The sequence below is a fragment of the Leuciscus leuciscus genome (assembly GCF_965113295.1).
Source record: "Leuciscus leuciscus genome assembly, chromosome: 14".
NCBI classification, from domain to species: domain Eukaryota; kingdom Metazoa; phylum Chordata; class Actinopteri; order Cypriniformes; family Leuciscidae; genus Leuciscus; species Leuciscus leuciscus.
The window spans coordinates 15,566,704-15,593,486 of record NC_138738.1 but is presented as its reverse complement, the minus strand read 5'-3'; the positions used below and the strand labels follow the sequence as shown (position 1 = coordinate 15,593,486).

General features: G+C 36.4%; 2 protein-coding genes across 3 annotated transcripts; one reads left to right on the top strand and one right to left on the bottom strand.

Moving 5' to 3' along the window:
* Nucleotides 1–377: 377 nt before the first annotated feature.
* Nucleotides 378–2,726, bottom strand: LOC309513823 (uncharacterized protein). Its single transcript, XM_082189874.1, has 6 exons — nucleotides 2,577–2,726; nucleotides 1,984–2,343; nucleotides 1,639–1,683; nucleotides 1,488–1,529; nucleotides 1,325–1,412; nucleotides 378–836 (listed from the first exon to the last, which is right to left on the bottom strand). The coding sequence occupies exons 1-6, from the start codon at nucleotides 2,605–2,607 to the stop codon at nucleotides 680–682; spliced, it is 723 nt and encodes a 240-aa protein (XP_082046000.1). The 5' UTR covers nucleotides 2,608–2,726; the 3' UTR covers nucleotides 378–679.
* A 696-nt stretch (nucleotides 2,727–3,422) lies between these two features.
* On the top strand, nucleotides 3,423–26,316 carry pomgnt1 (protein O-linked mannose N-acetylglucosaminyltransferase 1 (beta 1,2-)). Of its 2 annotated transcripts, XM_082189866.1 has the most exons (23): nucleotides 3,428–3,570; nucleotides 3,742–3,815; nucleotides 3,913–4,111; nucleotides 5,304–5,406; nucleotides 5,655–5,770; nucleotides 5,862–5,927; nucleotides 6,067–6,180; nucleotides 6,276–6,393; nucleotides 9,898–9,996; nucleotides 10,098–10,225; nucleotides 11,398–11,468; nucleotides 14,995–15,070; nucleotides 16,025–16,108; nucleotides 18,362–18,403; nucleotides 18,500–18,558; nucleotides 18,799–18,871; nucleotides 19,098–19,226; nucleotides 20,140–20,265; nucleotides 21,326–21,390; nucleotides 21,482–21,526; nucleotides 21,629–21,764; nucleotides 23,729–23,838; nucleotides 24,930–26,316. In XM_082189866.1, exons 3-23 carry the CDS (start codon nucleotides 3,944–3,946, stop codon nucleotides 25,009–25,011), a joined length of 2,010 nt encoding a protein of 669 aa, XP_082045992.1. In that variant the 5' UTR covers nucleotides 3,428–3,570; nucleotides 3,742–3,815; nucleotides 3,913–3,943; the 3' UTR covers nucleotides 25,012–26,316. The 2 variants fall into 2 exon arrangements, with proteins under 2 accessions (XP_082045991.1, XP_082045992.1); XM_082189865.1 differs by having other exon boundaries at nucleotides 3,423–3,815.
* Nucleotides 26,317–26,783: the final 467 nt, after the last annotated feature.

Genomic DNA, 26,783 nt, shown 5'->3' with positions numbered 1-26,783 from the left:
TTGATATCACATGATAATTCACAAGATAAAGAAGTATTTTGTTAGCATATTTTTTATCTTACATAAGTAGGCCTATAGTGCATTCTTTAAATATATTTATTTAAAATAATATTCTTAAATTAACAATACGCTTAGAAATGCTTACACATTCTTGAAAGTGTATTGTTTATATTAAATTGCTTACTACTAAAATGTCCTTTTAAAATGTTAATCATAAAATAATACTTTTTAGTATACAGAAATTAACTTTTCATGATAGTAAGACTGACATTAAACAGTTTATCAAATGTCACAATGTCAACATTAAATACATTAGCATTTTCAGTCAATTTTTGATGCATGATTCATCTCTGTTATTTGTTATTTATATCACACTGCACTGTAAAATAACCATAATTCTACAAAAACATGTTCATCATCAGCTTGCCTGGCGTCTTTTGCAGAAGGTTTTATGTTAACCCATTCAAAAATACAAACCAACAGTCATTCTGCAAATAAAAACAGATGATATAATTATTCCTTTAAGACCTCTAAGCCCATATCAAAAGCTTATGATAACAATTATTCAACTGAAAACACTTCCATACATCAGTATCGGCCTCTTTATTTTGCCATGACTCACTTAATAAAGCACAGACTGTTTGTATCTGATAACATCCACATTTGGAATGTGGAATGTTCATCTGCCAGAATTTTGTTGCTTGTCCAACAAATTGTCCATCTCCATCCAGGGAAGATCCCACTGGATTTCAGTCACGTCCTGCTTGGTTTTAGGCATTTCCTGTTGGACCCTTTCCCTTCTAAATGCCCCATTTGGACAGACAGGCAATTTCTCTCTGAAAAGCATGCATAAACATTGCAGATATTTGATACAGAGAGCAATGTGACACAGAAGTCTTCAATGAAATTAATATCATGCACTTATTAAAAGAAACTACAGTAGAAATTATTTTTTATTTATTTTTTATGTAAATTCGTCATTCTAAATCTCAAGGTTCACAATGGCATGAGGTTGAATAAATACTGACACAATTTTCATTTTCTCGTTGAACTGTTCCCTTATGGGTGTATCACCATTACTTTACCCGATGCATGAGAAAACAACTATTTTACAATTTGGTGATCTTGTATGAGTTCGTATGATTTGATTTGTACGAATACATATTAAAAAAAAAACAATTTGAGCGTTGTAGGTATGGGGGGAAACTACGCATGAAGGTCCACTACTAAAACTAACCCTCAGTTAAGCAGATTGTACGAAAATGTAAGAATTCATTCAATATCACCACCTACAAATGGCCACAAGTGTGTTGGTATAGCCTACCTAAAACCTGGAAACAGCAGCCAGAGCACAGGAAGAAGCACCAGAAGAACCAAGATGATACAGAGACCCGACACCCAGACCAAAGTTCCTGCATTACAGAGTTTATAAGGATGGCCATAGCATAGAAACCCAAATTCAATCACAGATGTTCTGGATCTCATACCTGTATATGGCTTTTCATCTTCTGAGTCAGCTGTGGAGTTCTCTAAAGACACAAAGTGACTGAACTGATACAATTATGCACATTATACACAGTGAATTAAAAGATATACGGACCTCACAAATCTAACTGAAAGCTATAGTTACTGACTCACCTTTCATCACTGGATGAAGTGTGCTCAGGAGAATCACTGTATCATCTGGGAACAGAGATTAGGCCTATATAATATATGCATATAAGTGTATTACTTTACAATATACTAAAGTATCCTTTTACGCTATATATATATATATATATATATACACACGTGTGTGTGTGTGTGTGTGTGTGTGTGTGTGTGTGTGTGTGTGTGTGTGTGTGTGTGTGTGTGTGTGTGTGTGTGTGTGTGTGATTGTAATATATCTCCCAGCTTTTCAAAATTCACTTATTAATAAAAAACTATTTTAGATATTAATAAAAAACGAATAAAAATCTTTATTATTGCCACTGATGTTCTTACAAACCACGGTGATGTTGATGGTGTTGCTTGTCTTGTTTTCAGCAGTATTCTCACACCAGTAAAGTCCACTGTTCTTACTGTCAATGTCAATGAAATGACATTCTTCAGGCCTGTCTATAGATTCTGTGCCATTCAACTGCAAACATCCAGACCTCGTTTTAGCACCTTGAAGCCTCCTCAGTATCCAGCCTGTTGAATTACCAGCAGTTACTAAGCAGCGAAGGGTGAACTTTTCCCCCCTGAGGTGTTGTCTGTTGTCAGGCCGGACCTCTAGAGAAGCGTCTCGGTGAGAATCTTTGACTGATTCATACCGATTCACACTTTCAAATGCTCCATGTGTGAACAAGGAGGAAAGCAGCACTGAAAGGTTATATAATGCAAAAACAATATGTTAACATGTTTCTCCATCTAAATTAGTGTATTGTATTGTAGACTTTATCAATTAAACCAGGCTTAGGAATTATAGGATAAACATTGACAAAACAGATCAGTGGGTTGTGCTTTAGATCTGATTCTTGAGCAGTTAAACAATTGAGCAGGCAATTGTTAAAAAGAGTTCATTCAAGAGTATATATTAAGAAGAAAAAGCTCACCTAAGTAACCAACAGCTGACATAAGTCCCATGTTTTCCTTTAGCGCTGGGCCTTTTTAAAGAGAAAAAGTATGCAAGACAGACACAATGACAGTGCAACACCCAACCAAACATTTAGAGGCATTTATTTACCCCACCTTTTCCGCTTGCTAGAGATGATCTGATAAATCCGTTCACACAGTTTGTAAACTGGGAATTGGGCATTTCTTCTCTGCACATTAACCAGTTAAATTAGTAGCCTAATGGAAAAAGAAATACAACCTTTTTGCACATTTGTTTGACCAAAATACAACCTAAATAGACAAACAAATAAGGCAAGTTAAGCTGACACCCATATTAACACTTCTGGCATATGTCAATAATTCTCTAAATTCATATTTTTGTTATGCATTTTTAATATGAGCAAATCAGTCCCCACAAATCAACCCCTCTCTATATCCTAATATGAGTTTTGAAACATTATTTGTTTAATTTTTTCTTGCTTAGTAAGTATTGTTAAGAATTTTGTCATTCGACATTTTACAAAGATTTTTAAATATATATATTCTTTAATTATTCAGTCATTTTTTCGTAACATAAAAGAGCATGTTAGGTCATACAGTGATTTTGAGTAGCCTAGTCTAGATACGTTCTTTAAATGGCTATTTAAAGAGAAACTACACTGCTTTCAGCTCATTCTTATAATTTCATTATTTTAGTTTAATATTTTTAAATATTTCGTGGTTCTATAATTTCGTATAGATATTTATATTTTCTATAGATAGTTATTTTATTTTAAATTAAATATAAATCATTTGAACTGAGAACTTTTAACAGGACAAATAAGGGGCTTTTATTTTGAAGCGCGAACTAGAGGCGCTGTCCTGTATTCTGGCTTCACAGTGCTTATTACCTGCATATGGCCAAATGTTACTAGACCCTACATAAACTAAATTACAGTTAAATTTTCTGGAGAGGCGGGACGTCGTTTCCGTTCAACATAACATGCTGCTGAGGTAAATGGTCACTAGCATTTATTCTGTGAAGCGTTACAATCAACAGAATTTCCAAAGGCAACAGAAATGGCTTTTTAAAAGAATTTCAGCTGTTGTGCTCAGATAGCTAACGTTACCTCACCATTTGTTTGCCATACTTCGCTATTAATAATTCGGTATTCATATCATCAGCTCGTACACCTGCAAGAAATGTTACAAATGCAGTTTAGCAGTTCATCAAGAATTTGTGGTATCCTACATTAAAGGTGTGTCTCCTGCATCATATTTTAACATTGCAAAAAATATTTGAGCAGTATTTATGTCCATCATTTATAACTACTATGATTGCACCGTGCTGTGTAGATGAAGAAGACGTGATTTCAGGCGTTGTCGGATGCAGACAGGTGTTGTGATCAGGAGCAGTGGGAAGGACTGGACATCCATGGACACCTGGACACCCAATCCAAGAGCCAAACCCTTCATCCCCCGCCAGCAGCGCAGCCTCTACCTAACATGGAAATACAGACTCACCAACAAAAGAGCAATGCGACGAATCTGCCAGGTCAGCATGTCACTTATGAGATTATGCCTGGGTGGCAAGCTCCATCATATAACCTAAAGAGCAGGGTGTGGTTTTTTTTCTTACTTTTTTTATTTTTATAAATACAAATATTTCATTGCTATATTTATCACAATAATCTGAATTTATTTTGAGTCTGCATTCATAATTCACACATCTGTTGAAATAGCCTTTAAATGAGTTTTGTGCAAATGAGGACATTAATTAAGTTAAACTACTGCATGTCTGGCCATCGGATAATCAATTAAAACTATAATTACCAACTGAGTGATAACAACACACTCAACTGTTGGTCTGCAACGTCGCAATTACTGACAACATCATAAAGATTGTGGCAACAAATCCCGGAATGTCACTTTTCCGGTCACTAATTGCATTGCCACAATTAAAGTTTGGTTATCAGTTTGTTGCAGTTATATAACGGCCACTTGTTATGGTTGGCTGGGCAGCACTTGAACCTGAGATGGCGGTACAGTAGGGTTAAAAAAAATAAAAAATTGAAAACAAGAAATATTTTGAATTAAAATGTATAACATGTATTTCTAGCTGAGGTCACAAATCAGATCAAATTTGTGACACTGGACTTGTGACCGTTGCACAAAAGGTCATGTTCTTTTTTTACAGTGAAGCACCAGATGCTCAGTGGAACATTTCAAATCATGCTTTACCACATGATCATCTGGATTTATATTTGTGGTGTTCATGTAGCTCGAGTTGCTGTCATTATAACAAATACTAGAATTTTGATACTGGTCATTTTGCAATTCATCTTGTACTTAAATTTTAATGCTGCTAATTCATTTTTTATTAATTTACAAAAAGTATTTTCACCAGTGATCTGTATGCCCTGTATGTCATTTCAATTATCACAGTTTTTATGTTTGTGTGTGTGTACCTGCTTAATATTGTAGAGAATAAAAATGTACCCATAAGTAAGCTACATCTGACAAAACCTCCTTTTGGAGATGTCATGTAAAAAATAAAGATTTTTATTTTTATTGTAAAAATACAGAAAGTGGTTTGCTAGGGTTCAATATAGTATTTATAACTAGCTGTATATAAAAGCAAAAGAAGTCTATGGAACGTCCCCATTTAGATAGCGAAGTAAACGTGTGTGTGTGTGTGTGTGTGTGTGTGTGTGTGTGTGTGTGTGTGTGTGTGTGTGTATTTGCAGGCCAGTGCTGTCCTGTTTCTACTGATCACAGTGATTGTGAATATCAAACTCATTCTTGACACAAGGAGAGTTGCCAGTGAGGAGGATGCTGTTCAAGAATATGGTAATGTTGAAAACTGTCTTTGTGAACACTAAATGTTTTATGATACCTGATTGGCCAATTCACATGTTAGAAATATTAAGTAGTCTTATTACTTGAGTGGAATTATTTCAGCATATGTGGATCAAATAACTACACTTCTATGTTTTTTTATCCTTTTTATTTATTTTTAACTATTTCAGTTCTGAATTAGGGTTAGAATAATTTTTTTTTTTGTTTGTTTTTTTTGCTATCATTGAACATTTTCTCAGATGATGCCCTGCCTAACATGGAAACCCCACGCAGGCCAGCCAGTGGGAGGAAGGTTTTGGATATTGAGGTGTACTCTAGTCGCTCTAAGGTGTATGTGGCAGTGGATGGCACCACTGTAAGTGATTCTAAACCTGTTTTATTATATAACACATTTGCCACACTGTTACCAGATAACGATATCGACAATATTTGATGTGTTTTTGCAGGTGCTGGAAGATGAGATGAGGGAGCAGGGCCGAGGCATACATGTTATAGTTTTAAATCAGGCCACTGTAAGCACACACAGTCACACCTCATAATCTACTGTATCTTCTTGTATTATTACTATCATTTTTATGATGTCCACTCCATCATTTTTTAGATTATTTATAAGATTGTATAATTAAATGCTGCTGTATCATCTTCCTTTAGGGTCATGTAATGGCCAAAAGAGTGTTTGATACTTATTCTCCCCATGAGGATGAAGCCATGATCCTCTTCCTTAACATGGTCACACGTGGCAGAGTCCTCATCTTCACTATTAAGGTTAAAGAAATGCCTCTCCCATCCACTTTCTTGATTTTAGATTTGTGTTGTTTAACTTGTTTGTCTGTAAGTGCACTTCTTATTGTCCTCTTCAGGATGAGGGGACTTTCCACTTGAAGGATTCTGCGAAGAATCTTCTCAAAGGTTTGGGAAGTCAGGTAGCAGTTACCTTAGGCTGGAGGGATATGTGGACTCTGGTTGTGAAGAAGGGAGGTAAGGACAATGCTTTTTGTCTTTTCACTCTATTATACTAGATATGTTTAATTATTGTATCTCATGGCTAATTATTTTTCTTCTGTGATGTGATAAAAATGTACTGTTTTAGGGGTGTGCAGTGGAGCCAATATCTTTTACAGTCTCAAAATTATTTTGATCCATTTCTGTATTCAGATAAAAAGTAATACATGTGTATGATTCAGTATCTCAGTTGATATCACTCTTATCAAGCTCTAATTTCTGAGAGACACGCATAATTTATGATTGTGCTGTGCTCATTTCATTTTCAGTTTACGCTCATTTGTTTATCATGGCATTAAAACATTTAAATAGAAACATCAAATATTCTAGAAGAAAATGCGTATAATGTAGTAGTTGATATTACTCCTGATGCACAGATGGCAACATGGTTATTTCATTTGCGAACATTGTGCTCATTTAATTCATAGATTTTACACTCATATTACTACACACACTCATTGTGTAGTGATTTTAGAGTTTTGATATAAAGTTTAGTCATGAAACTCTTCTGATCACCTGATTGGTTTACTTAAAGCCGATTGGTCGTCCAATCGTTCTGTTTGTTCTATCTAGGTTCTATCTAAAATACAGGTAAATTACTAAATTAAAGTTAATTGAAAGTATGCTTTAATATGTTCAATTATTATTATTGTTTTTAGCAGAGCATATACATTCACATTTCATCTTTCTGAGTCAAACAAAACCAAGTAATTGCTATGATATTCAATACAACACTCGGTTAATCTTTGTAACGTTAATCTCCCCAGCTGACATAGACGCCTGATAAACTTTGTTGTTGTGATTAACGTACACGCAATACAGTGAGCTTTTCCCTCACCACTAAACGAGCTGCTTTAGTAAGGTTCCGTGAAAATGTTTCAGCTTTTATTTTCCTTTTACGCCCCGAAGAAGATATCACGGGTTCATCAAGTTCATTGAAATTATCCATCCTCGATTACTTTTAGTCAGCTCTTACAAAACTCCTCTTAGCCAGCGCGTCTTTTCAAAGTGACATCTGACCTGAATACTGCGCGCTGAGTCGCTAAAACGGACTTATCGTGTTGTGTTCACCAACAAGGGTGCGACTGCTTGTCTGTTTCTGCTGTAAAACATGAACTCGCGATGCCCTGACAGCGGACAATACCGGCTTTTGTGAAAAAACTTGTTTAGGGTTCTGTCGGTCTTGTCAGGCGTCTATTTCAGATGAGGAGATTAACGTTATAAAGACACACTGGCAGACAGTATGGTTGGTGAGTAAATTAAAATGTGCGCTTTGGCGGAAGGATGTTACGTGAGAATGTGGAGAGTGTCAAATTAAAGGTGTATATCGATATTTTACGTGTGGAATCGATGCATCGTATCGTTAGACGTTATATCGATGTATCGTTACACCCCTATAACCTATTTATTCCTGACTTTGAATCGGATCAGTTTAGGGCTGCAGCTATCGATTCTTTTTGTAATCGATTAATCTAGCACTTAATTGATCGATTAAAGGTACAATATGTAAGAATTTTGCATTAAAATATCCCAAAATCTCAAGGCCAGTGTTATATATTTATTTTGTTAAGTTGATTACTTACAATATCCCAAATGTTTCCAACTATTTTTAAATCGTGAGAAAATTGCGATTTTAACCAAGGAAACGGGGCGTTAGAGCAGGGGGAGCTGGGAGTCGCCAGTCAATTGCGTCATATCCGCGTTACCCTCAGTTTCCGCTCGTACTGCGTGGAGTCCTGGACAAATGCGGAAGTTGTAGTTGTAGCGTCTATCAAGCTACAAACTTTAGCTTGTTTCTTGCAGTCGTTATGGGACACAATTATTCTTTACCGATTGCAGCTGGTTCTGTCGACAAAGCATGCTTAATTTTATATTTTCCAAATGTAGCATTCGGTAATAGTTATGTTTATGTAAGGAAAGTATTATTGCTTTAGATTTGTGTTTAGTTTATTGACATTGTTTATCACGTCTGGTGTTTATGGCCATGTAAATAAACATAGCATGTGTTATACATAAAGATTAATCAGTATTTTGGCAAATGATGTGGGCATGTTCGAATGTACTTTTACAACAATTGTTTAGAACATGTAAAACTGCACAGCGTTATCACAACAATGAATTCAACAAATACAGTAACATCTATGAAGTATTAAACCTTACTTTTCTTGCGGTTAATTCATTTTAATGAAATAAAAGTGTGATGAGGTTTAAGAGCCAGGAAGGAAGAAGACGCGTCGTCGTGACTGGGACTCATACTTTATTAAAATAAAGCAAAACAAACAAAAGCCGCGCACAACGCGCATTCACTGTGGCAACCGCGACGGCACAAAACAGTTCAAAAATGAGAGCTCGGATCCACCGGTTTTCTTCCTCTGCGTCCAATTTTCTCTCCAGTCTCTCTCTCGTTCCAGCGCGGCTTATAAGCGGTCTCTCCACGCCGATCACTGCAGTAATAAGACACAGGTGCATTTGCACTTGACCTACTTGCTCGTCTCTTTTCTCTCCCATCACAGACCGCGCTGAACCACGCCCCCCTCGCCACAAAAAGCATGTCATTAAACGCAACATTTATAAAAATAGAACTTAGCCTCATCCATGAACATGATTTTTCGATTCCCGTCTGACTGATTTACATCCACGGTGGAGTTTAAAACGACAGTTCCCATCATTCCACGCTCCTTCACATAGTCATCAAGCTACGCCGTTGTTGTTGTTTGGAATGTAGCGCCCTCTAGCGGCAAAAATTCTTGCATATTGTACCTTTAATCGAGTAATCGGATATTTTTTTGTGTTTTTTTAAACAACCAAAACAAATAATGCATAACGAAAATGATGTGGCTGTAAAATGATCAAGCATTTGGCTTTTATTTCTAAAAAAAATAACAGAGGTATTTATTCCAACTCCAACATTTGGCTCCAAAACTAAGCCTATTTATTGCAATTTTTACCCATTTAGTGTTTATAAGTGCCAGTGCCAACAATTATATAACAATACAGTTGTCAATACAAGTCAATTTACTGTAAAACATGTATAACATGTAAAACTATGAATACAAACTTAAATGGTAAAGGCCATTTGGCCTTAGTTTTGTCTTCTTAATACAACATTAAAAAAAGGATTGCATTTAACTGCAATTTAACTTTTTTTTTTTTTTAAGGTTCATTTTTTTTCTTGCAGCAGCCTGAATTCAATTGACTGTTTTCATGTGCATTTTTAGACGTATCCTCACTCATCCAGCAGCTGCATAGCAGATCAAGTCTGTGTACATGCCTATGTACATTCCATATTTATTAATAAATGCTGGTTAAATTCGTTGTCATGATTGAAATATAGCTATAATATTGTGCAATCCCCTGACTTGCTTGTTATCCAGCTAACACGAGGAGTGACTGTCTGCAGACTATTTTCATTCTCTGCAAAATTTGTTACAGTTACAGCATTCACCTTCGGGCTCATCCCTATACTGTTTATTTTCTCAGGTCAAGTGTATGGGGAAAAGCACTCCAAGTCTCCTGCTCTGTCCACATGGGGTGATCCTGTGCTGCTGAAGACTGAGGTCCAGCTGACAGCTTCTGAAGGTATTTTTGCCATTATTATGAGTGTAGATTGTTAGATTACATGTTGCAGTTACGTTATGGGTTATATCAGAGCTGTCTGTTTATGTCATGATTTATTTTAGAGGCTGAGTGCCATTGGGCAGACACAGAGCTGAACCGCCGGAGGAAACTTTTCTGCAGTAAAGTGGAAGGATATGGGAGCATTTGTAGTTGCAAAGATCCAGCCCCTATAGAGTTTAATCCTGACCCAGTAAGACACACATCATGTGACTAAAATACCTTTTATACACTACCGTTCAAAAGATTGTGGTCAGTAAATCTTTATCCCCCAGTTTCACAGACAAGGCTTAAGCCTAGTCCTGGACTAAAATGGCATGTTTGAGATGTTTTAACTGAAAGCAACTTCCATTGTTTTGTTGAGGATGTCAAGATGCACAGCAGTAATGTTTTTTTTAAAGCCTGTTTAAAAAAGCTACTTAAATGTCCTAATTGAACTAAGGCGTAATCCTTGCTTAATCTAAGCCCCGTCTATAAAACCAGGCCTATTACTTCTATTCTGCAAGGATGCATTACATTGATCAAACCTGATGTTGTTACAAATATAAACATTTCTATTATAAATGCTGTATTTTTATTTTTTTTTACTTCAGAATCACGGTTTTCACAATTAAAATATTAAGCTGCATGACTGTTTTCAACTGAAAATCTTTCTTGAACCCCGAATCCGCATTCCGCATATTAGAATGATTTCAAAGGATCATGTGACACTAAAGACTGGAGTAATGGCTACTGAAAATTCAGCTTTGCCATAATAGATGTAAATTACTTTTTATTTTTTAATTATAATATTTTTAATTAAAATATAATTATTTTTATCAAATAAATGCAGCCTGGAAGAGAAAAACAATCTTTTAGTAACATAAAATCTTACTGTCCTCAAACTTTTGAACAGTAGTATATCTTAAGGTTGGATCAATACCAAAATCACAGTCAGTGGAACATGAATTTTACTGAAACTTTTTTTTTTTTTTTTTTTTTTTTTTTTTTTACAATATTTCATACTTGAAATATACTTAAAGGATAATGAAGTTCCAAGTACAAAGATTGGTACATTCATCAGAGTCAGATGCTGATATTTTACAGTGATAAACTTTTGGTACCATGATGGTTTTTTTATCTATGGTATCAGAAACGTGTCACAACAAAATGCATGATACCAAGACAGACTACAAAGTTTCTCTACAAGTTTTCTTGTTTACCTTTTTTGTTTTTCAAACGAAAGTGTTTAAACTTTCACTATTAAGTGGTTGTTATACCCTTCATCCTTAGATAACTTTGCAATTATATCAGCATTTAGACAGCAGAACAAAGTCTTTGCCTTAAATCTGTGTTGTTGACTAAACCTTTCCATGTCCTGTCTAGCTGCCTAACAACAATGTCTACAACATCCCAGTAGCTGTTATAGCTGGAAATAGACCAAACTATCTCTATAGGTTAGTAAACTTTGATTTCTTTGTACTTTACCATACTACCAAACCACCTCATGTATGCATTAGTTAAATTTGTGCACATATATAAACGCGCACACACACACAAACACAAACCTCACAGTTTCCACCAAATTATTAAGCAGCACTACTGTTAGCAACATTGATGATAAGAAATGTTTCTTGAGCACCAGATGAGTATACAGGGCTCGCAAAATTTCAAAATCGCTGGTAGCCCTTCGGGCAGGCACTCTTCAGATTTTGGTAGCCCGAAATGAATTTTACTAGCCCAGATAAAAAAACAATTTTCAATGTAGAAAATTGGTTAGGAGTCAAAACAATGAATCAAAAACTTTTTCAAAACACAAAATATCAACAAATATGCATCTGGTTCTAACTGAACTGAAATGTGTGTGACAAGTATGGAACATGAATCAGTCATGTCTGTGGCTCAGCCCCCAATGAGGGTATGATAAAAAAACAAAAAAAAAGTAACACTTTAGTTTAGGGTCTAATCTGGGTCTAATACTCACTCATACTCAGTCAGGGGGGTTCGGGGGCACCCCCGAGAAAATTTAGATTTCTCTGATCTACATATGTGCATTTTAAGATGTTTTGAAGGCCAAAAAAAATGGATGTAAGTGGCCAGCTGATTATTTTTCTCTCCTCATCAGCATCACACTCCTATTCTCTTTGTCTTCCCCTCCTAAAGCTGAGCTTTGACTGATATAGGCTTTTCATTTTTGTCTGTCAGTGAAGCATAGGGTCATCTGATAGGTTGATTTATGAATCATTTTCTCAGACGCATTAATTTACTGAAAGCTACTAGGAAAGCTAGGTACACATTCATTATTGATCTTATTCCTAATACAGGGCCCAGGGCTCGCAAAATTTCAAAATCGCTGGTAGCCCTTCGGGCAGGCACTCTTCAGATTTTGGTAGCCCGAAATGAATTTTACTAGCCCAGATAAAAAAACAATTTTCAATGTAGAAAATTGGTTAGGAGTCAAAACAATGAATCAAAAACTTTTTCAAAACACAAAATATCAACAAATATGCATCTGGTTCTAACTGAACTGAAATGTGTGTGACAAGTATGGAACATGAATCAGTCATGTCTGTGGCTCAGCCCCCAATGAGGGTATGATAAAAAAACAAAAAAAAAGTAACACTTTAGTTTAGGGTCTAATCTGGGTCTAATACTCACTCATACTCAGTCAGGGGGGTTCGGGGGCACCCCCGAGAAAATTTAGATTTCTCTGATCTACATATGTGCATTTTAAGATGTTTTGAAGGCCAAAAAAAATGGATGTAAGTGGCCAGCTGATTATTTTTCTCTCCTCATCAGCATCACACTCCTATTCTCTTTGTCTTCCCCTCCTAAAGCTGAGCTTTGACTGATATAGGCTTTTCATTTTTGTCTGTCAGTGAAGCATAGGGTCATCTGATAGGTTGATTTATGAATCATTTTCTCAGACGCATTAATTTACTGAAAGCTACTAGGAAAGCTAGGTACACATTCATTATTGATCTTATTCCTAATACAGGGCCGTAGACAGGGCTTTATAATCAAAGAGGTCCTGCATTTAAGGTTATTAGGGGGTTCATTTTTTTTATTTCTCTGATATGTCCATTTCAAGACATTTTAAGGCCAAAAAAGGATAAGAAATAGCTTTAAAACAACGTCAGTGGGCAGTAGATTATTTGTCAATACCTGCTCTCACTTCTTATCCATCACTCTTTCTTTTTCTCTCAGTCTCATCTTGCCCTGTCTCTTCCCCTCCTAAAGCTGAACTTTTTTAATTTACTGAAGGCTACAAATTGTATATTAATTCTCAACATGTACACATTCATTATTAATCTTGTGCCCAACATGAAAACGGCTTTGTTAATGCTCTGTTAATGTCCCCTCACAATGACAGCAAACTAATTATTAGTCACGTTACATAGGCCTATTTTCAGTTCAAAATGGCGAAATTCGACAAAAGTATATTCGTTTGTCTGATCATTTTTGTCATTCGTTTCACATTTATGACCTAAAAAACTGTCAAATATGAAATGTTTAGTTTAGCTACTTACATCTTATCTCGCACTTGACTGTAAACTGAAGCGAGTCGCTCTGCTCAAATTCGCGCTCAGAAGCTTCTGTGTATATAAAGCCCGCCTACTTTGATTTGATTGGTCATCTCAAATATTCTGACATTGACAGACCAATGAGACTCAGATGAACACACACACACACACACACACACACACACCCTGTCCTCTGTTTCTAACGTGCGCTCTGCTCGGAGCCACTGCGGATTGAAGATGAAGAACGCGCTGAATCTGATTATAACAAGACTGAAACGAACAGTATTTCAGATAGCCCGTCGGGCAGGCCGGTTATGCATTTTGGTAGCCCGAATGGAAAACAATATAGCCCCGGGACGTCGGGCAGGCGATTTTGCGAGCCCTGGGGCCGTAGACAGGGCTTTATAATCAAAGAGGTCCTGCATTTAAGGTTATTAGGGGGTTCATTTTTTTTATTTCTCTGATATGTCCATTTCAAGACATTTTAAGGCCAAAAAAGGATAAGAAATAGCTTTAAAACAACGTCAGTGGGCAGTAGATTATTTGTCAATACCTGCTCTCACTTCTTATCCATCACTCTTTCTTTTTCTCTCAGTCTCATCTTGCCCTGTCTCTTCCCCTCCTAAAGCTGAACTTTTTTAATTTACTGAAGGCTACAAATTGTATATTAATTCTCAACATGTACACATTCATTATTAATCTTGTGCCCAACATGAAAACGGCTTTGTTAATGCTCTGTTAATGTCCCCTCACAATGACAGCAAACTAATTATTAGTCACGTTACATAGGCCTATTTTCAGTTCAAAATGGCGAAATTCGACAAAAGTATATTCGTTTGTCTGATCATTTTTGTCATTCGTTTCACATTTATGACCTAAAAAACTGTCAAATATGAAATGTTTAGTTTAGCTACTTACATCTTATCTCGCACTTGACTGTAAACTGAAGCGAGTCGCTCTGCTCAAATTCGCGCTCAGAAGCTTCTGTGTATATAAAGCCCGCCTACTTTGATTTGATTGGTCATCTCAAATATTCTGACATTGACAGACCAATGAGACTCAGATGAACACACACACACACACACACACACACACACCCTGTCCTCTGTTTCTAACGTGCGCTCTGCTCGGAGCCACTGCGGATTGAAGATGAAGAACGCGCTGAATCTGATTATAACAAGACTGAAACGAACAGTATTTCAGATAGCCCGTCGGGCAGGCCGGTTATGCATTTTGGTAGCCCGAATGGAAAACAATATAGCCCCGGGACGTCGGGCAGGCGATTTTGCGAGCCCTGGTATATTAGATATTTCTGAAAGATCTGGTGGCATGATCTCACATACAAATATTTTGTCTATGCTGTTTTGGTTTGGCTTCAGTAGAGAAATCAGAAACCCTGTAAATAAGAAAGCATACCTTTAATACCAGACTGATGTATAAGCTATGTTTGTTTCTCTAGAATGCTGCGCTCTCTTCTTTCCTCCCATGGTGTCAATCCACAGATGATCACTGTTTTCATCGATGGATACTACGAGGTGCCATCTCCTTTTCCTCTTTTTTTCTCTCTTCTTCAATGCATTATTTTTTCTTCTTCATTTTTGTAAGACGATTCATACATATATACAGAATTAAAGGGATACTCCAGTTTTTTTGGAAATAGGCTCATTTTACAACTCCCCCAGAGTTAAACAGTTGAGTTTTACCGTTTTCGAATCCATTCAGCCGATCTCCGGGTCTGGCGGTACCACTTTTAGCATAGCTTAGCATAGATCATTGAATCGGACAGGACCATTAGCATCTCTCTCAAAAAAATGACCAAAGAGTTTCGATATTTTTCCTATTTAAAACTTGACTCTTCTGTAGTTACATCATGTACTAAGACCGACGGAAAATGTAAAGTTGCGATTTTCTAGGCTGATATGGCTAGGAACTATACTCTCATTCCTGCGTAATAATCAAGAAACTTTGCTGCCGTACCATGAGTCTAGCAGGCGTAATGATATGACGCAGCGCCTGAAAATAGTTCCCAGCTCGGTAACTTCCAACGTGACTGGGACTAAGTTTGTCTAACCTATTAGACCTATTTTCAGGCGCTGCGTCATATCATTACGCCTGCTGGACTCATGGTACGGCAGCAAAAGTTTCTTGATTATTACGCAGGAATGAGAGTATAGCCATATCAGCCTAGAAAATCGCAACTTTTCATTTTCCATCAGTCTTAGTACACGATGTAACTACAGAAGAGTCAAGTTTTAAATAGGAAAAATATCGAAACTCTTTGGTCATTTTTTTGAGAGAGATGCTAATGGTCCTGTCCGATTCAATGATCTATGCTAAGCTATGCTAAAAGTGGTACCGCCAGACCCGGAGATCGGCTGAATGGATTCGAAAACGGTAAGACTCAACTGTTTAACTCTGGGGGAGTTGTAAAATAAGCCTATTTCCAAAAAAAGTGGAGTATCCCTTTAACAACAACATTTTCTGCTTAGGAACCTATGGATGTGGTGGATCTCTTCGGTCTTAAAGGAGTTCAGCATACGCCTATCAGTATTAAGAACGCTAGAGTGTCACAGGTGATAAGTTTGAGGCTGTTTTTTTTCTTTTTTCTTTCTTTGAAAGATGAATAATTAACATAGAAAGAAAGGTCACTTAACATAATGGCCAGTTACCAGAGATGGGGGACTCGAGTCATATGACTTGACTCGAGTCAGACTTAAGTCGCAAATTTTAGGACTTGAGACTTGCTTGACAAATATTAATAAAAGACTTGACTTGACTTTGACTTGATATTCATGACTTGAGACTTGACTCGGACTTGAGGTAAATGACTCGAAATAACTTGTCTTTTTAAAAATAAATATCTGTATTTGAACGCACCGCAACAATCACGTGACGCAGCAGGAACGCGCGCTGTGTGAACAAAAGCCGTAATAATGCAGTGTCGTAGTGATGACGCTGAAGCGCGGGATCGTTCGCCAGCTGTGAAACGGTACGTAATGCGCAAGTTTATGATCGAATCAGAGAAAAAAAAAAAGCACAAGCGTGGTTTAGGGGTTGTGTGTGAACGCAATCTCTGATTCCGGAAAATCACTGGAAGTGTGAATGAACCTAAATCAAACGAACCCGGGTCAAATCTTGGGTCACTTTATCCGTGTATTTTCCGGAATCTCTGTGTGAAAGGGGCTTTGGTCACACACCCTGACAAAGGCTCATCAGCCACAACGCATAGTTGTGCAAGTACTTGTCACCTGATTTTAAAATATTAAAGCCATGATGAAATAAAGGCTTTCTATATATATTTTAATAATATTAGAGTGCCTTGGATTAATGATTTTTTTTATGATCTGAATAATCCATTACATACAAAAGCACAGAGAAAAAATATTTTCTTGACAATGAAAATCGGGTTAAAATATGTTAAAATATGCCATATTCCAGTTTTTCTTACATGCATCCCTTTGTACTGTCTAGTTATATGCTACCAATATAGTCTGCTATCCCAGGGTTGACTTGAATGTAAAAAAAAAAAAAATGTAACTGTAATTTAATAATAATTAATAATGCATTGGTACAGTCTACCGTTCTCTGGGATTTGTTTTCATGATAATCGAATGTAAAGAGTTTTATCTCTAAAAACTGTTTAGCTTATACCGCTAGTATATAGGGCAGTAAAAAGAAATCGCTAGTTAATACCACTAAAAGATTGTAAAAAGACACCGACACACAAAGAAAAAAAACATACAGACTTTCGAACCGAACCATGCATACACAAATACACAAAACAAAAATTCAAACTTGCAAGCACAACCATGCACACATGCAAACAAACAATACACTCTTCACTCATACACACGCACACACATTCACTCACAAATATTAATGAATCAATCACACTCAATCAAATCACCTCTCTCTCTCTCTCTCTCTCTCTCTCTCTCTCTCTCTCTCTCTCTCTCACACACACACACACAGTCAAACACAACCATGGACATGCAAACAATACACTTTTCACACATACACATGCACACACATTCATTCACAAATATTAATAAATCACTCACTCACACAGATTAATAATGTACAATAGTCAATCCACCTGATTGACAGGTGTAAGTTTTGTGTCAATTCAATTATTACTGTTTTTTTCTTGTTATTCTTTTGTTAAAAAGGAAAGATCTAACTTGTTGGGATGTGTTCATGTTCCATAAAGGGGATGCCAGTTTGAAGAATGCCATTTGGTGGCATAGGAACCATTATACTTAAATTGTGAATTGTTTAATACATTTTAATGGTCTTGTGCAATGTTTGAGGCATATTTATTTTTCATGCTTTAATGTTGGCCTAATTTCAGTTACATTTACATTTTAGGCTATGTAGTTTGATTTTTTTTATTTATTTTTTATTGTAGTAACCACTCAGCTGTATGTGGAAATGCATATTTAAAAAAAATGTTGCAAATAAAACCATAGTCCACAGCTTATGTAGTTTTAACTTATTTTAATATATAAATTCAGTGAAATCATCAAACGTTTGTATGACTTGCCAGTGACTTGTGACCCAAGCTACGACTTGACTTGACTTGCTTGACATAAAGCAGTGACTTGACTTGACTTGACTTGCTTTTCACAAAATTGACTCGGACTTGCTTGAGACTTGAAGGTTAAGACTTGAGACTTGCTTGTGACTTGCACATGTGTGACTTACTCCCACCTCTGCCAGTTACAGCTGGTTGCTGTGGGCTCAGCTTTAGTGGCAAAGCATTTAGTGTCGAAGCATGTGAATGAGCGTAAGATGGTACTAATGTTCTGCTGTTCCTTTTGTCTCAGCACTACAAAGCCAGCTTGACTGCAACCTTTAATCTGCATCCAGTAAGTAAATGTTCACCTGCCTTAGAATTTGTCTACAGTTACATTGTAAAACACCTTGCACGTGTCTGACTTTGGGGATAAAAAATGATGTTTTAGGATGCAGATTTTGCCATTGTCCTAGAGGAGGACCTGGACGTTTCCATAGATTTTTTCAGGTATGGATGTTTAATTTAATATAATATAATATAAAATGTTACTGAATTACACCTGTAATACTAAAAGATATTCACTAGATGGCAGCAGACTTCTATATTATTTATCACAGGCTTGTTTAGAAATGTATGAGTGCAGAATCAGCTCAATGAATCTTAATAGAAAAGATTGGATAACATTTGACATCATCTCTAAATGACTTTACATGTTTGATTTATTTCTTCTCCCACATTTGTCTCTAGCTTTCTCAGTCAGACCATCAATTTGTTGCGTGAGGATGACAGTCTGTACTGTATCTCAGCCTGGAATGACCAAGTGAGTGAAAAAAAAAAAAAAAGAGTTCTTTTCAATTTGTTCATGACTTGAAAATAGGCTGTTTACTTTGATAACATCTCGGGGGGGAAATGCTGCCATATGGTCTTTCTGTTGGTATATTTTTCTTCTGCTAAACAGTGGTTAGTGTATCCCCAGCCTAAATTTCTCTGAGTCTTGAAAGGCCTTCAAGCAGTGCACATGACCTTGCTGCTGTGCTGTTTTGTAGGGCTACGAGCACACGGCAGAGGACCCATCTTTGTTGTACAGAGTGGAAAGTATGCCTGGCCTTGGCTGGGTGCTTAAAAAAAGCCTTTACAAGGATGAATTGGAGCCCAAATGGCCAACTCCTGAGAAGGTGAGGCAGCTAATTCTCACATTTAGCCTATAAATTATGTCTAAATAGGAAAGGTTTATATATTTACAATTTACATGCAAAACCCCTCAAAAGTGATGTCTCCTTTGGCACAATTTTCTGCTCCATTTGCATGCATGAGAAAACTTCTAACAGTGATTATTCCTTCTTTCACCAGTGGGAAATGCTGTTCTCACTATGGAATTTAGCATTTTGTTCTCTGATTTGAATAACATTGCTAACCTTTAAAGAGTCAGTTTGGTGTGTAATGTATAGTGTCTAGAAAAGACCAGAAAATCGATTTATTTAAATAGGAACATATAGTGCTCTCATTTGGAAACTTTGAGAAGAAAATTGGCAGTTTTGCATACTGTTCTACATACACTACCATTCAAAAGTTTGGGGTTGGTAAGAATTTTTTTGTTTTTGATAGAAGTCTCTTATGCAGTAATTTAACAGTAATATTGCCAAATATTACAATTAAGATAACTGTTTTCTATTTTGATATGCTTTAAAATGTAATTCATTTCTGAGATAGCAATTACTCCAGTCTTCAGTATCACATGCTCCTTCAGAAATCATTCTAATATGCTAATTTGGTGCTCAAGAAAAAAATATAATTATCAATGTTGGAAACAAGTAGTTGCATTTGCTGCTTAATAATTTTGTGGAAACTGATTTTTATTTTTTTATTTAAGGAATCTTTTGTACCATTATAAATGTATTTACTGTCACTTTTGATCAATTTAATGTGTCTGCTGAATAAAAGTATTAATTTCTTTCAAGAAAAAAAATAAAAAATAATACTGACATCAAACTTTTGAACAGTAGTGTATCATCTAAATATATTAAACCTGCCTCTGATAACTTGTTTTGTTTGTTTGTTTCTTCTATTCGTATTGTTGCCATCCCTTAGCTATGGGACTGGGACATGTGGATGCGGATGCCAGAACAGAGGAAGGGGAGAGAGTGTGTCATTCCTGATGTATCCCGCTCTTATCACTTTGGCATCATTGGCTTAAATATGAATGGTTACTTCCATGTAAGTGAGATGGTTATACTGACGATTATGTTTACTTCTGTTGTTTACTTGTTAGTGTACTTGCAACAGTTCTTTTATTATCTTAAAGGGATAGTTCACTTTGAAATAAATTTTTGGTATGTTTTAGCTTACCTCAAGGGCATCCAAGATGTAGGTGTCTTTTTTTCCGCAGTAGTTTCAATTTTGATATTTTTAGGTCAAACCGTTCTTGTCTGTCAGTCATATAATGCAGGTCTATGGTCACTGTCTCAAAGAGCATGCACAGAGTCCAAATTAAAACAATTCCCCGTCGTCCAAATTAAACAATTCCCCATCGTAAGTACACATTGATGGCCTAAGACACGAAACGAGCGGTTTGTGTGAGAAAACGAACAGTATTTATATAGTTTTTACCTCTTATACGCAGCCATGTTGAAGTGATCTGATCTGACGTGTACGCAGACTGGTGCATAGATATATACACTAGATGTCGACTTAAAGACATTCGTTCCAATGAACTGCCGTAGACAAGGCGACATCTAGTGTGTATATATCTATGCACCAGTCTGCGCACACGTCAGATCAGATCACTCGGACATGGCTGTGTATAAGCGGTAAAAACGACATAAATACTGTTCGTTTTCTCACACAAACCGCTCGTTTCGTGTCTTAGGCCATCAATGTGTACACTTACGATGGGGAATTGTTTAATTTGGACGACGGGGAATTGTTTTAATTTGGACTCTGTGCTTGTGTTTTGAGATAATGACCATAGACCTGCATTATATGACTGACAGACAAGAACGGTTTGACCTAAAAATATCAAAATTGAAACTACTGCGGAAAAAAAGACACCTACATCTTGGATGCCCTTGAGGTAAGCTAAAACAAACCAAAAATTAATTTCAAAGTGAACTATCCTTTTAACCATTATTTTACTGACTAAGAGTATTTTTCAATGGATAACTGAATCTAGGACTCTGTGAATCCAGTGATACAGTGTTTATTTAAAATGTAAAATATTATAAATAGACTGTTTTATTTACAATTTGAATTCAATGAAATGCATGTTTTTCTACAGGAAGTTTACTTTAAAAAGCACAAGTTCAACACTATTCCAAATGTTCAGATGAAAAATGTAGATGGGTATGTATTGTTCCTGCTGTCTCTATATTGGCCTCTTTGTCTATTATTATATCCTGTTCAATATTTTTTGATATTCTCTCCATTTTTACAGCTTGAAGAAAGATGCTTATGAGATTGAAATCCAAAACCTACTCCGGTAATTTTATCTGAAGATCCTAGTCCATCATTGCAGAGTTAATGTAACACCTTAAAATTGCATCATTACCAACAACTACAGTAATCATTTGTGTGTCTGCAGTGAGGCTGAGGTTCTGGACCACAGTAAAAACCCATGTGAAGACTCATTTATCCCAGACACTGAGGGAAAGACCTTTGTAATGTTCATCAAAATGGAGCAGGAGACCGATACAAACACCTGGACAGAACTGGCAAAGGTCTGTTGCATTTAGTTGAGGATGCTTTGTGAATATTCTTGGTAGAGGTCGACCGATATGTTTTTTTTCAGGCCGATGCCGATGCCGATCTTTTGAAATCCGTGTCGGCCGATGGCCGATAAATGCTGCCGATTTATTTTGGCCGATTATGTGCTTGTTTTTAACCTCTATTTGAAAGATAAAATGTAACACAAATAATTACTTAAGATAGACAAAATTTCTCAACAAAAAACATTTATTGAACACTTTACCAATCTGCACTTGTACAAAAGACAAAAATAACTTGAGATATGTTTGGTAATTGTACCTGAATGAATTGAAAATTAATTTGCTACTAATTTCAGATTAATATATTTGTTTTCCTTAACATTTTAATTAACAGTAACTTAAACACTTTGCAGTTTGAATGATGTCCTGATAAACAAAATGACGGGAGTATGTTTTTATGTTTCCACTGTTCGATCGCGCCCGCGCCTCACACACACACACGCGCGCGTTTGCACACAAATATAAGTAAACACTTTGCGACTTTAAACACACGCGACTTTTCGATCTCGATCGCGCCCCTCTCTCTCTCTCACACACACACACAACATATTCCCATAGACAGTATGCATATTCCAGCATTGCAATCTTTACATCGCAGCCGGAGCTACAGCGGAGCTACAGATTAGGCGTCCCTAAAGAACTCGCGTATCTAACAGTAGTTCCGCATAACTTTGCACGCGACTTTTATTTATTTTTATAGCGTGTATTCTCCGTGGAAATTTATACACCGAACCGTGACGCCTGTACCGTTTCGGTTCAATACGAATACGTGTACCGTTCCACCCCTAGTCTACAGTGAAATACAGTCCCACATTACACTACTGTTTGGCCAACATTTTAACCGTGTTTAATCCAGCTAACGTTACTAGCTAACGGAATGCTAAAGTTAACTGCTGACTAGTCAAGTGCAGCGAAGCGATGTTTCTGTTATTCTAACGTCCGTTTTCAGAGCATCCAAGAGAAGCACAGACATAACAGTAGCATGAAGCACAGAAATGCGCGTTGATATTCGGTCTGGTAAATAACGGTCGTTAAGGCACCAGTGCCGTATTAGCTCCGGGTCTGTCTGTAGCTACCCAACCCTAGCGACAACGACGCTAGCAAAGCAAAGCCAGTCCTTCACTAGCATATAGTTGGTCTCTTTTTTTATTACTTATTTCTCTGCATTGAGTGACAACCCTCTCAAATATAAGACACACAAACAGAACAAATAAAAGTCTCAGATTCACTGTCTGTAAATTCTTGCTTACTTATTGTGACGATAGCAACCCTTCTGCTGTGCTAATGCAACCTCAACTACGCTATCAATTTCAAAGTAGCCGAACGTCATGTCGCCTATTCATGTTTTTTCTCTAAGTTGGCAGTAACATATCAAAAGTTTTTAATTAAATATAAAAGAGTGTTCTCCATGGAACTTAGCTCCTTCCTTAAGCACTGGATGAGGTCTGCTCACTCTGCTGGAGAATGACTCTAGGCGCAGCGTGCGTCGAACGCGCGTTCCACAACAACAACAACACTAGGCTGCCCACAGATGCGCCTGCCTAATAATCGGCTTGATACACTTGGATATTGGCCGATGCCGATTATGTTAAAAATGCAAAAAATCGGCCGATTAATCGGCCGGCCGATGAATCGGTCGACCTCTAATTCTTGGTTTAAATATAAATAGGAGATTTTGTTTGAGCATCTCAAGGAACAAATTGCTGCATTTCTTAGCTGGTTAGCCACTATTTACCCTGCATTTATTGTTACAGTGGGTCGCAATGAATCTGTTGATTGAGATCTGTGGCCTGTTTATATGTTGAAGAGACTTCAAGGGTAGATAAATGGCTTAGAGACTCTGAGAAATATAAGGGAATAAATACTGAGGGGAGAGTAGTATTAGGTTATGGCCTCATTTTGTTTATTGCCTATAGTGCCTGCACGTGTGGGACCTGGATGTACGAGGTTATCACAAAGGACTCTGGAGGCTCTTCAGAAAGAAGAACCATGTCCTGGTAGTTGCTGTTCCAATCTCCCCGTACTCGTGAGTATACATTTAACAATTGATTTATCTAATTTCCAAGCACAGGAACACATTCTTTATATGTGATACTGCTTTATGTTAGAAATGTTCTATTAAAAAATACAACATTACATCAGTGAAACCAAAAACACAAGACATAGTTTTTTTCTATAATCTCAGCAATTCTTGTCACAGTTCTTTGTCGCTATATATATATATATATATATATATATATATATATATATATATATATATATATATATATATATATATATATATATATAGCGTTTTATACAATACAGATTGTTTCAAAGTAGCTTTACAGTGAGAACAGGAAAATAATGCATTTCGGCTGTTGTTCAGGTGAAGTCAGTTCATTGTTGTTTCAGTTCCGTTGTAGAGATAATCAATTACTGAATTAGTTCATTTAATCTATAAAGTAGTTCTGCAAAAAAAAAAAAAAGTCATCGTGCAGCTCAGTTCAGTTCTCATACAACAGCGTCCGTACAGTCAGATCAATAATATTGTTGAATATTAAGTGTCCCAAACTAAGCAAGCAAGAGGCGACATTGGCAAGGAACCTAAACTCCATCAGGTGACAGAATGGAGGGAAAAAACCTTGGGAGAAACCAGGCTCAGTCAGAGGGCCACTTCTCCTCTGGGACAATGAACGAACACGGTGTCATTATGATTCAGGCTGCATCACAAGTCAGAGTTCAGATCGGGAGCCTTAATTTCAAATATTCATCCAGTTCCTTTTGATTAAAGACCTTTACTGTTATTAATAAATACTTAACTCAAAGCATGTCAGATAGAAAAAATTTCAGTTTCAGGGGTTAGAAAAAAAAAACATTGTAGGATGTGTAATTCAGTAAATTGAATATCATATTATAAACAATTTTATATTATATGATATTAATTATATAATATTATTAAAAGCACTCTTAAAAGGAATAAAAGCAAAACATATGGTTATTAATAGCTGAGAACTTTTCTTGGAACCTATTTATTTATTTATTTTACGCTCTTACTTTATTTTACTTAATTTGAAATGTGTGCATGCATGTTTTTAACTTTCTGTGCATGACCTTCACTGCATCTTTTTCCCCCAGTGGTAAGAAGCCCAATAATGTCACTCCCATTCACCTGGAGCCAGCACCTAAAGAGGAGGGACCTCCTGTGGAACAGATTTAAAACACTGCTAATCCCACAAAAAGGGCCTTTAACCACTAACAGACAAGGCCTATGTCAGGCCGATAATGGGCCTTGTGTTACTCTCTAAGGCTACTGTAAGACAAAGTATAGGATGAACCATCCTGTGCTGGTAGCCTCTAGGAACTACAGGCTCTTTGAAACTAGAACGATATGAGTGTGGATTTCTAAAAACGGTGTGACGTGACCTTCTCTTGTTGTTGGTATGTATTTTGCATTGGGAGCATTTCCTGAAATCATGAAATTTCATAGGAGTTTATGCTGGAAGGTTTGACTTTAGTAAAGAATTGATAGATGTTTTAAAGTATTACCAGTGCTGGTTTGAGTTACTGAATGTGACAGCTGCAAAAAGGGATTAAGAGGATATGGCGGACGTAACTTTTTTTTTTTTTTTTTTTTGACACTGAGTGCTTTGGGCCGTCCTGCACATACGTTTTAACTTATGTCTATTTATTTTGTCAATATCAAGATAACTGCAGGTTTATTTTTACCTAATGAATTCACTTTTACACAAGAAAAATGCATTAAGAAACAAAAGGCTTACATTTGTTTACAAATTAACTATGTACAGACATATATATGTACAGACATATATATTTTTAGAACAAAAGATTATCATGATATTTTTATTAGTTTGAGTTCTTTAGTGGCTGAAAACATACAATCAGTATCCTTGTACAACACATAAAGACCTTTTATTGGACTGCACAGTCTGAAACTGACAGTTTTTAAACTATATGATTGATTGATTTTTATTTTTATTCAATGTTGTGCTAAAATGTCTTTCCAGCAAGATTTAAGAATTTTAAGAATCCTCTTTCGCAGAGAATGATAGTTGATGCTGCTTAGGTGAGATCTTTGTGTCAGCCACTAAAGAGCCTTATATGAGCAGAGTGGAGGTTTAACACTTAAAATCAATGCAATCTCAGCTGCATCATAGATCTACCCTGTGTTAACGTGAGTTTCTGTAAGTGAAGATGTGGTGAAAAATTGATCTCTCATGCAATAATGTCCAAATCATTTCATGGAGGAGATTTCAGATTAGATTGCTGTGGGTTTCAGTGATCAGTGCTAAAATCACTACAGATATTTTATTTGTGATGCCACTAAACATTTTAATAATATCTGGAACATGTGCAATACCATAATAGAAATGTTTGTCATCTCAACATATTATTGTGTACTCAAGTTTGCTGAGGTTGTCTAATATGTCAGATTCTCCAACAGTTTTGTATTTTAAGTAGTTCAAATTGATTTTCTTGTATAAAATAAAACTGTTTTCTTACATTTTTCCCCTCTGTCCATTATTTATTTATTTATTTATTTTTTCCTTGGTTGTCTGTCTTAAATTTGTATTATGATTTGCTGTAGCTATTTGTTTCTTAATGTTTGCTGGATGCATAGTAAGGGCTGTTACTTTAATGATTTTTTAAATCATGATCATAAATTGGAATGAGATCTAATAATTATAATAATGTTTTTATAATGTGGCAAGCAGTGGTTCTCAACCTTTTGTATTTGGTAAATCCTTTTTCCAACGTGTTTTTGTCTTACCCTGAATCGCTATAGTAAGCCCATTTTAAGTGTTTATATTTTAGACCTGGATCAGGATGGTTTTTTGCTGGAAATCACTCTCTCCCCTCCCGTGCGTGTCTCCTCGTATCCGTAAATAGAGAAAAGTTGCTTGGACACTACTGACATGTGAATGGTGTGGAAGTGTCATAGGTTAGTTGTCATAAGAGAGGTTGACACGG

Excerpts from the sequence above, each read along its gene's own strand:
- LOC309513823 (XM_082189874.1), bottom strand. The coding sequence starts at position 2,607 with ATGGGACTTATGTCAGCTGTTGGTTACTTAG. Across the intron at positions 2,344-2,576 it reads GTCAGCTGTTGGTTACTTAG|TGCTGCTTTCCTCCTTGTTC; the intron begins GTGAGCTTTTTC and ends ATAACCTTTCAG. Across the intron at positions 837-1,324 it reads CTGCTGTTTCCAGGTTTTAG|AGAGAAATTGCCTGTCTGTC; the intron begins GTAGGCTATACC and ends CATGCTTTTCAG.
- pomgnt1 (XM_082189865.1), top strand. The coding sequence starts at position 3,944 with ATGCAGACAGGTGTTGTGATCAGGAGCAGTGGGAAGGACTGGACATCC. Across the intron at positions 9,997-10,097 it reads CCAGCTGACAGCTTCTGAAG|AGGCTGAGTGCCATTGGGCA; the intron begins GTATTTTTGCCA and ends GATTTATTTTAG. Across the intron at positions 15,071-16,024 it reads TCATCGATGGATACTACGAG|GAACCTATGGATGTGGTGGA; the intron begins GTGCCATCTCCT and ends TTTTCTGCTTAG.